Source organism: Siniperca chuatsi, linkage group LG5 (assembly GCF_020085105.1).
Source record: "Siniperca chuatsi isolate FFG_IHB_CAS linkage group LG5, ASM2008510v1, whole genome shotgun sequence".
In the NCBI taxonomy this organism is placed as follows: Eukaryota; Metazoa; Chordata; class Actinopteri; order Centrarchiformes; family Sinipercidae; genus Siniperca; species Siniperca chuatsi.
In genome coordinates, this window is record NC_058046.1 from 19,700,652 (window position 1) to 19,711,174 (window position 10,523).

Here is a 10,523-nt window from a genome sequence, read left to right on the forward strand (position 1 = left end):
CAGGTCCAAATAAAATATGAACTGAAGGACTCCCATTTTGGGATAGGAAGAACTAAAATGTCTGTTTGTTTATTACATGAATGTATAATATCTCATGTTTATGTTTATATGTAAAATAATCAATATGTTTTTTTCCACATATTTCTCTTTCTTTCACCTGCTGCTGCAATGACCTCATTTATGGAGGCTGAAGTGTGCCAGTGCAATAATTATAGACTTTTTCCACTGGTTATATGCAATCAATTGGTTCATACATGAAAATACATAAAAACCCAATTGAGAGGTTGTGATAATTAAGAGATTAATCAAATTTATATTAAAATGAAGCACTTAAGAAAACTATTAGCAAAAGAGTTACACAATGACAATTAAATGTGCTAAAGTTATTAAAATTGAAATGGCTTTGCATTTTGAAATTTTACTCTTTGTTAATCAATTTTCTCATGTGTCTACGAATAATATTCCATCTCACAAATCATTTGTTTGTTGCAATAACAAATACCAAATTCCAGTACTGCTGTCATCAATCAGGGTGCCTAAATTTAAATTGTGCAATTTTGCAATTTAAGTTCCTCTAAAAACATGTCATAATAAGTTTCCCTATATATTTAGTCCAAAAATCCCAAAACCTACAATTGGAAAATCTAACACCTATTTCATCAATTAGATTTTTTTTAGATGCCATATCATTTTATCTAACCAATGCTCTCTTTTCAAGGAACACCCTAATCACACTTACACAGTTACACACATGGAAGCTGCCCAGGACGATAAGATGGCCACTGAGCAGCTCCAATAGAGCAGTTGGGGGTTCAGGGCTTTGCTCAGTGGCACCTCAGTGGTGGTAATGAGGGGCCATTGCTGCTGCTTTCACTTTCTCAGGCATCGTTTTACTGTAATGCCTGCAATGGTACAGTTGTGGTACATGTGATAACTTATTTTAACAGTGTATGTGATTCACTGCAAGCAGGCAGCCGGCATACGGCTACATCTGCTCTTCTCTTGGTAATGGTCGCCTTGCCATGTTCACTACTGTGGTCTTTAATAGTGGGATGAGGGGACAGTCATCTGGCAGGTGTCGACGGGAGTCAGCATCAGCGAATGAAAAGGCCATCTGAGGGGAATTAGCATATTGGCATCAGGCCTGGAGGCAGAGAGAAGCTGTCAGGGGAGAGTCCTAACGACAGGTCACTCTGGACCATTGCACATTACTATAACTCTTCTTCTCTGTCTTTTCTCCATAATGTATCCCATTCTCTCTCTCACTCTCTATTACTTCTTTCAGTCTTCTCTGACCCACTGTTGATCCTCCCAGCCATAGGGGATATTGCTGTCTCGTTATGGTCTCTTTTTACCATTCAATCCTGTTTTGTTCCACTCTTTTCCACCTCTTCTCCAAAACAGTTTCCCCTCTCCCCTTAACTTCCTTCACCCATTTCTCTCTGGCAGTCTCCCTCCCTTTCTCTGTCTCACTTTCTCCTTGATAATTAGACAATGATTCACTGATTTGGGGTCAAATTTTATCTGCCCCCGTCTGGCTGAAGTGTATTGTCTCCGCGGCGTCCTCAAAGTAAGGTCTTCTGACGCAGCTCATATGATCTTCAATCTGCCATCTATCTTTATTGGCCCAAATTATTACACCTTATTAGCCATTATTACATTTTATCATTGATTCAAAACAGGTCAATGGTTCAGCCATTCTGGCCTCCTTCCCGCTGTTTCTCCTCTCCTCTCCGACATCCCCACTTTCTCACTTTCTCTAAGCAGGTAGACAAAAGTAGTTCGCTGGCCAAAAAACTTCAGCAATTTTACAGGAGGTTAAGTGCTTTGCAAGAGGATGAGTGCCCATATAGGCTCATTTGACTCCTCAATAATAGAGATTAAAGTGAAATGGAAATTAACAAAGTGTATCATCAGCTCTTCTCCTGCTCAGAGTTTGTACTTGGAATGTTGTGTGTTACAGAGAAATCCTTATAACAAAGGTTTGGCTTTCTAAAACTGCCTTGGATCTAGGCAGAACCTGTTTGGTTACATGAAGGTGCAGAATGAAAATAAGTGCAAAACATAATCAGACTTTTTCTATTAGAGCCGCCATCAAACTGCTCAAACCAGGCTACCAAAATCACTGATTGCTCTGACACATTTCTGTAAGCTTTGTGTAATCTAGGGATGTAAAAATGTACTTTTTTTGTACTTAATTCAACCAAACATTTTTTTCTTTTTGCATGTGACACAAAGTTGATTTGTTTCAGACTTGTTCTGTGTGCCTACTCTTGTCGGTTTTAGCTACTAACTCACGAGAGTTTATTCCACATATTTCTTACTCTGTACAGACACGAGGAGGCTTTCATCATACTCATTTCTTTAATTAATTTGGAAACTCACTTAATTGTACTGTTATCTGCCTTTGTAAACCATATCTTTGAAAGACATTACACTACAGAATGTATGCAAATGTTATGCTAATTTTATATGATGCATGATTATTTTATTGTGCCTTCATTACTGTAGGTATATGTTGAATGAATCATTAGGAGAGTTTCAAATGGCAAACCGACAATTTGGCAGCATAGACAGAAAGCATGAAATGGATTTATCCTTTGAAATTGGAGCTAGAGATGCTTTAAACAAAGACTAACCTCACAGAATTGACAAAGACCTGTTTTACTCATCTTTGATCAGGCACCAGAGATGTTTTTCCTGTCCCATTCACTACACCAAACTGAATCACCACAGATACTTAGGAGTAATTCCTCTTACTGAGCAAGTTTGAAAGAGTCATCTTGAATGAAAACAAAGTTGAAGTTTCCATTGTACCTTCTTTGTGATGAAGGACGGCTAAAAGGTCACTCTTAGCTCTGGGCAGGTGGTTAGCAGGATGAAGTTACAGCCTCCAGTGGGGAGAGAGATGTAATACATCAATTATAATGTAGGAAAAAGCAGAGGTGAAGTGTGGTTTTTAACAAAGAGGCTGTTTTGCTTTAGGTCCTTATTGGTTTAAATCTCAGATGATAACCACAAGCTGCTGGTTCATCTCTGCAGCAGCCAGCATTAAGCAACAGCCACAAATCAGTTGGCCTGCTCATTTATAGTTGCTCTAAATAAAGGGAATAAAACTTGGACTGTAAATGTGGGTTTGAATAAATGTTTTTATGATGTATCAAGGTCTAAGTGCAAGGCCTTTAAACTTGTTCTGGGGTAAGGCACTGTAAGTACATCTTTGTTTCATGTATGTGAGTAGTAATAAAAGAGGGAATTGTTTGAGTTTTTGAGAAATTGTTTGAAATTGAGTGTAGTTCTATAGTGAGAAGGTGTTAAATTACAGAGCACTTCACACATATTCACTCTACTTTCGCTGCTATTTGACCAGTATTTTAGTGTTTTTTAAAAGATGGGAATGGAATTAAACTGTTTCAATAAAATAAATTATAAGAATTCACATTTAGAATTCACAATGCAAGTTAGGCTGAATAAGGGTATAATTGATAAATAATGTAATTAATTATTATTTAAAAAATGTAGAGCTCCAGAACAAAAAGGTTTTAACAGTAATGCACTTGACAGCGGCAGAGCATTTGGCAACAATGCACTGTTCTCTCGTTAGCGTTAATTGCAGCTGTGACAGCGGTTAAAGGCAAGGTCCTCCTCTGACTCCCGATCATTTATCTCTCCATTACAGAGAGCACTCTGGGTTTTTATTGGTGTAATAAAGTCGATCTTCACTACCACAAAAAGCTTCCTGACCCCTGGGTGCTCCGGAGGCCCCTGACTCCTTCCGAATGTATTCATCATCTTCATATTCACTCTCGGTTACACACACACACACACACACACACACACACAGTGTGTGCTTGTCTGTGTGGTCATAAACAAATTTGACTAACTCTTTCATTTTCATTTCTTTTTAAATCACTTTTATAGATGTTATAATGCTAATAATGCTAGACAAAAATATTAACTATAACCCACTGATGTCTTAATTGAGACAAAAGGTAGTTTGAAGTTGCCCGACAGTAAATCTGATCCATGTACGCCCTCTTGTGGTTGAAGAACTTTCATTGTTTAAAGGGCCTTCCAGTTCAGCAACCCGGCCTCATCTGTGTGCAGAGTACAAGATGCCACCGTTTGACAACATGAAAAATCATACCAACAACTTCGGATGACAGGCATTCTTAGATAGAAATAACACTGCCGTATGGATTAGTTGATACATTTCCAGAGGGACATGAAGAGTCCAAAAAGTGAATATGATCTAGACAAAAGCTTGGCTAGAATGGAAACCACAGAATGAATATGAGACATATTATTAGAAACACATGCTCATAATTCAATTCCATACAAAATGTGGACATTAACCAAGGAGAAGAAAGTCATATCATGGCAGAGAGGCTGAAGAAACAAGAAAAATGTGAGTTATTAAATGTAAAAATCTTTAATTTGGTAACACTTTACTCGGATAGTCCGCATACAGATAGGTTATAGAGTATTTGTAACTGTAGATGTTTAACAGATTATCAATAAAGTATATGTGACAAACATTCCCTAACCAAGATATTCTTTGTGTCTAAACCTAACTAAACCTTTATTTGTGAAACAGTTGAATTGTTGAATCTCAACTAATAAGCTGTTGAAATGTTACAAATACTCTATAAACTATCTGTAGGCGGACTATCCAAATAAAGTGCAACCTTTGATTTTAATATGTGGGATTCCATCAGTGCCAATAAAACGACAGAAAATGTCTGAGATTGAATGACAGATACAGAATACCCTCTATGTTCAATAATTCACATGTTGAGCTGCCATTTACTGTTCCGATAGTATTAAAATCAATAAAGGCAGTCAAACTAATAGATGCTGTATGTTAATGTAAGCCTACAGTTCTGGCAGAAAGTACAGTGACCACAACCAAAAAAAGGTTCCCATGTGGCCCCCATAGTCACCTTTCCTTCAGTTGAGTGTACAAGTACATGTCATGTTTGAAAATTATTGTAAAATCACAAATTGTTAACTCGATCACATGAAAATAAGTGTAAGAAAAAGTAATAAAAAGTAATGTGTTTATCAGCATCCATTCACATTTTGACTATTATTACTGCTATTCCATTGCTTTAAAACAGCAGTTAATGGATTTTACGAATACATACTGACTCAGAGCTGCCTAGTACACATCAGGTCACTTGTGTGGCTGGACTGCCAGCTGTTTAAAGGTCAGTGGGTCTTTGAGGTGGTGGGTGCCCTCTGTAGGCCTGATGCTCCTGTCTTTGAATCGCTTTGAACAAGAGGTCAGCTCTCTCAAAAGCAAATTATACTTATGTCATCATGACCCCAACAACACACACTTCAATGTTTTGTTATGTGTTTAATCTGAATTTCATTCTATTGAACACTTTACTATTGTTTAGTTAGCCTTAGAAATAAAGTTGTGGGCTCATTCATCATCTAATAGTGGTCTATTATGAATATCAAAACTCAAGATGTCTTAAATATTTTACCTCAGATATAAAAATGCATTTGATGTAGTATCAAAGTTGTCAGTTGTTTATATTTCAATTTTAGTATTTAGTATTTTTAATGTGTATGCTGTATGTTAAAGTGGAATTTAGAGCATCACATTTAATACTTTGTGACTATGGCTCCTTTATTTACAGTACAATAGAAAGGCACATTTCAGTGTTGATGTAAATTGTCTCAACTCACTGAAAAACTGACATCACATCCTCGTAGCACAACTAAATGCACACCGATGCACCTGATTCTGATTGCCACCCACCCAGTCTCCAACAGACACTGAGTGTCTTGATACACTGTGTATGTGTGTTCTTGTGTGTATGTATGTGTACAGCCGGTTTTCTGACGCAGGCGGGGGCGGCAAACCAGTTATGCAGAGCCTTGCACTCACCTTTAAAATCTGTCATTGGCACATCCATCACACTCATACAGATCTTTCTTGGAGGTGGACACATCAAGAGCTCAGTAGGTGAGAAGAAAATATTTGTCATTTCACCATTTGAAATAAACTTTAAATTACTCTTTTTCTAGTTATAGTCTGTTTCATGGATTGTTTGTTTGATTCATCTAAATTATATTTTTTATCCTTGTTGCCAAAGGAAAAAAGGTGGGATTTGTGTGTAAAGACTTTACACTTGCATCGTATTAAATCATCAGAAAATAACTATGTGGGTCCTTGGGAAGATAAGGGAGAGCATGGAGAGCATTCCTCTAGAGCTGAGTCGTTACATGGGGAAGAGTGAGGAGGATATCTTTCTCTCTTCTAAGCCCAGTCTCTCTGACAATCTGCACAACAACATCCTCACCCCAGACAAGATCCCAGAGTTCTGCCTGCCCCCGCGGCTTTGCAAGAGAAGCCCACTGCTGGAAGCTGAAAAAATGGCACCTTACCTGCACGGTAAGAACCAGATAAAGAGCAGCACTCCTTCAAACACTACACATGTAAAGGCCAAGGATGTGAAGTCGAAGAATGGCAATGAATCACTGCCTTGTAAGGCTACAAAGAAACCGTTGCCATTCTCTGCAGAGGGATATGGCCTGGTTGGGATATATGAGAGCCCCAACACTCGAAGGAAAGAGTCTTTGTTCCACTCAAAGCGCCCTGTTTACATGTTTGATAGAAGCATTGCTACTCCAGCACCCAGGCTGGGAAAGGAGATAAAAGTGCCCAAGAAAACTTTATCTGGGTTTCTCCCTCCGTTTTTATGCAAGAGCATGTCAGAGACAGGAAGCACAGAAAGTGAAACACCTTCTTCCAGTGACTCCTCTCCCCTCACTTCCCCTTACAGTGCTAAATCCTCCCTCTACATCCCATCAAGCAGTGGCCGTCTTAAAGGAGCAACATCCTGTCCTTCGCTAATTGGTAGCAGGGAGGACAAAGGGAGGTGGAAGAGGGGGGGGTTAAATTTAACAACCTCTCCCAGTAGCCCTCCAAGCTTAGAGGGAAGTTCACTTACCCTAGCCCCACCTGTCCTCTTCCCACTGGATGTTCTGCAGTGCCAAAAGAGACTTCAGCGTGAGCATGTCCTCCCTTTGCAGGGCCGTGGTAAAGTGCGCCTCTTCGCTGAGCACACCACATTCTCCACCAACACATTCTCATCCCTTTCCACAGTCAGAGTCCGTGTGGTGTCTGTGGAAGACCTATGGGATGATACTGACCGACGAACCCTGAACAGTGCAGTGAGTCTGTGTCTGACACCGGGGAAGCTGCAGCAACAGGAGAGCGCCACCATCAGGAACTGCTACAGCCCTGTGTTTAATGAAGATTTCTTCTTCACAGAACTCAGTAGAGAGGATCTGCTGGAACTGCAGCTCAGGTTAAAAGTGGTGGGTAAACCTGCTGCTGGAACACTGAGGAGAGGAACAGTGATTGGAGCGATCAGCAAACCACTGTCTCAGTTACTCTTTCTTAAAAATGGGTAGAAAAATACCTCAAAGCAATAAAACGATGAAATGGCATTACATTAATTTCTTTCACAGTGCATAATTCAAATTAATTGTATGTAACATTCACAGAATTTACAGTCACCCGCTAAATTAAAATTATAACAATGTCTCCTGCTGGTTGGATTAAATTTTTACAATTTCTTTTGATTTTGACTAACAATTTCTAATGATATTTTGGAGGTATTTTGGAACATAACTAATCTAAATTAAGACCCAATTTTATGTATATGCATGTATATATATATATATAAAATTATTGATCTACAACCTGCTAGTACTTAAAGCTGCTCAATATTCTTATATATAATGAATACATTCACTGTAACAACTTATATATTAATAATGTGATAATATCAGCTTCTCCTGCTGAACCCAAGTGGCAAAAAACCCCAAAACAAACAAAGAAACTAATCAATGAATCAATGAATGCAGGTTTATGATAATCAAAGATGGTCTCATTTTTGGGAATCTAATGTTTTCTTTAGTGTACTCTGTAATTCTGTTTTGATATTAAAAATAAAAGTGTATGATGAAGTCATGCTGTCTTTGGTACCTTGTAATGCTTTTATAATACTTATTTTAAACTGGCTTGCTTGTTAGAAATGTTAAATCAAATGTAAAGAATTGTAGAAATATATTTGATCTCTACTGTATGTGAAATGACTGGTTCTGTCCTGTTTAGGAACATTGCAAAAATCAGAGCCTTACTTCAAACTTAGTTATCTATACTTTTAATATGTCATGTCTCGACTACTATAATGCCAACTCTGCTCTTGTCTTAGCTGGCCCAGAACTCTGCTGTTGTGCCCTGCCTTATGCAATATACTGTTTTTCTTTTCTCCCTTCTGTAAAGCACCTTTTAGAGTAAGTAGGCCTACTGATTTGAAAAGTGCTATAAAAATACAGTTAACTTACAGTGCTTACTTTCCTATTTACTCTCTTAAGTAACTGAAACTTAAGTCACTGACAGAAGAAATACATTTACGTAAAAACATGAAAAAAAGAACATTTCATTGAAATTAACAGCTTTCATAGTGTTTGTGAATTGTGTCAATGTACTGTTTGGTTTTATTAATGAGCCATAAAAAATAAATAATAAAAAATAAAAATAAATTTGAATTTATTTAATGTTATTTTGCCAATATAATTACACTAGTGGCCTGACGTAGCTAATCCTATTACAGGTACGGCATGACGTCGAAGCACCGCCCAACGCAGGATGTCGTAATCTGACGCGGAGGCAAGCGAATGTAAACATGTTGGCAGATAGATGAGAGAAACGCCAAAATGGTCTTCGAAAGCTTGGTGGTAGATGTCCTCAATCGATTTTTAGGGGACTACGTTGTCAACCTTGACAGCTCACAGCTAAAGCTTGGCATATGGGGAGGTAACTGAACTTGTGTTTGTCATTTTAGGGGAATACCTCGCTCCAAGCTAGCTAAGTAATGCTAACGTTAGCCACCAGTCGTGTGCGAGAGGCTCCCTCAGCTGGCAGTATCAATTTATCTGTCCCAAAATCTAGTTTAGCTGTCCAGTGTGCGCAAGATAGTGCAGCCAAATGCTACTTTATGGACAGATCAATCAGCATTGTCAATTTCTGACTGCTAAAATTACCTTGTGTTAACGAATCTTATTTGCTAACATTGCTGCAAGGCTGTTTGCTCAGTACATTATGGGAGTTTCGAGAAGCGAACAGTTCGGGGTCACACCCTTTCACACAGCCAGGTTATGACTCGCTACTGCGTTTCCTTTTTACTAACTCTACCAGAAAGTCAGATCCTCACAGCTCTGCACACTTTCCGGGCAAATGAGAGGATTAGAAGAGAGATTTCAGAGCCACTGCTAAACATGAACTAATTAAATCATAGGGTGAATTCCTTCGTTTTACCAAACCTGTCATGAATGGCTTTAATAATATATGTGTTCCATTGGCCTGAGTGTTGTATTAAGTCAAAAGACAAAGGCAGATTGAGCAAGATCATAAACCGCTCCGCTATTCAGATACACAAAGGCCTGACAGACCTCCTCTTTAGGTGTTTCCATGAGCCTCATAACACAATACTAATCTATTTTTCTTATCAGAATGTACATAGTAACAGTCAGTAAACATGTATTAATGTCATCACAGGTGACGCTGTTCTTAAAAATCTTGAAATAAAGGAAAATGCCTTGGTAAGTTGCAAACAAATGCGTAAGTAAGCAAAATTAGTCTGTTATTAAATTCTGGCCTTCATGATGGATATGTATTACAACAATTTACTTTTCTTTTGTTGCAGAGTCAACTTGACATTCCTTTTAAAGTGAGAGCCGGTCATATAGGTGAGAGTGTAGTCACTGTCCCCATCTGCCACCTTTCCTTTGGTTCAGAAGAAGATTGTCTCACTTTGTGTGTCTTTTAATAGGACGGCTGGAGCTAAAGATTCCATGGAAGAACCTCTACACCCAGTCAGTCGAGGCAACACTGGATGGGGTCTATCTGCTCATAGTCCCCACAGCAAGTAAGATCACCATCTATGTCCAGCTAAATGCATAAAAAATTACAAGACTTAAGTTAAGTACTCATCATAGACATTATAGTGTATACTATCAATTCTCACCATTTGTTGACACACACAGTGCTTGAAGGATATATAAATATTGAATATCAATGTTAAGATGATTAGGCTCCTAATTTCACATGGTCAATGTTTTAAAAATTCAAAAACACATTAAAACATCTTTACATTTTAATGACATGTATTGTACAGTGGCCGACAAGGGCAAACGCACAGCAACTTAAGAAAACACATGAAAATAGACAAAACACAAGCAAATGACATCAAAATACTTACCAAATACACAAGCGCACTGCAAATCCACAAAATGACAACAGAAGTGTTTCCAGAGGATGCTAAAAAGGTTTGTGACTCATGAAGTCAGGTCCGTATCATCTGTTCATTGTTTTTCTGTTATTTTGTTTCGTACTTTCTCCACTTTGCGCATGCGCAGTCTGCTCTGCAGCGTGCACTTACCTCGTGGGAGCATGCAGATTTAAAGAAAAAGTTTGTAAAGCATTTTTAAAACTG

The 10,523-nt window shown here is 38.3% G+C and overlaps 2 protein-coding genes across 4 annotated transcripts in view; both read left to right on the top strand.

Annotated features, from left to right (window-relative positions):
- Positions 1-5,921: 5,921 nt before the first annotated feature.
- On the top strand, positions 5,922-8,315 carry LOC122876289 (C2 calcium-dependent domain-containing protein 4C). Its single transcript, XM_044196405.1, has 2 exons — positions 5,922-5,980; positions 6,111-8,315. The coding sequence occupies exon 2, from the start codon at positions 6,178-6,180 to the stop codon at positions 7,432-7,434; it is 1,257 nt and encodes a 418-aa protein (XP_044052340.1). The 5' UTR covers positions 5,922-5,980; positions 6,111-6,177; the 3' UTR covers positions 7,435-8,315.
- Positions 8,316-8,659: 344 nt separating this feature from the next.
- vps13a (vacuolar protein sorting 13 homolog A) overlaps positions 8,660-10,523 on the top strand; it is a 48,315-nt gene continuing 46,451 nt past the window's right edge. For 2 of the 3 annotated variants that reach the window (XM_044195878.1, XM_044195879.1), the window contains exons 1-4: positions 8,661-8,845; positions 9,587-9,630; positions 9,735-9,777; positions 9,861-9,956. In XM_044195878.1, the coding sequence (XP_044051813.1) occupies positions 8,746-8,845; positions 9,587-9,630; positions 9,735-9,777; positions 9,861-9,956 (283 nt within the window). In that variant the 5' untranslated portion in view covers positions 8,661-8,745. Of the gene's footprint in view, positions 8,846-9,586; positions 9,631-9,734; positions 9,778-9,860; positions 9,957-10,523 lie in introns of all 3 variants that reach the window. The other variant, XM_044195880.1, reaches the window with a different exon arrangement.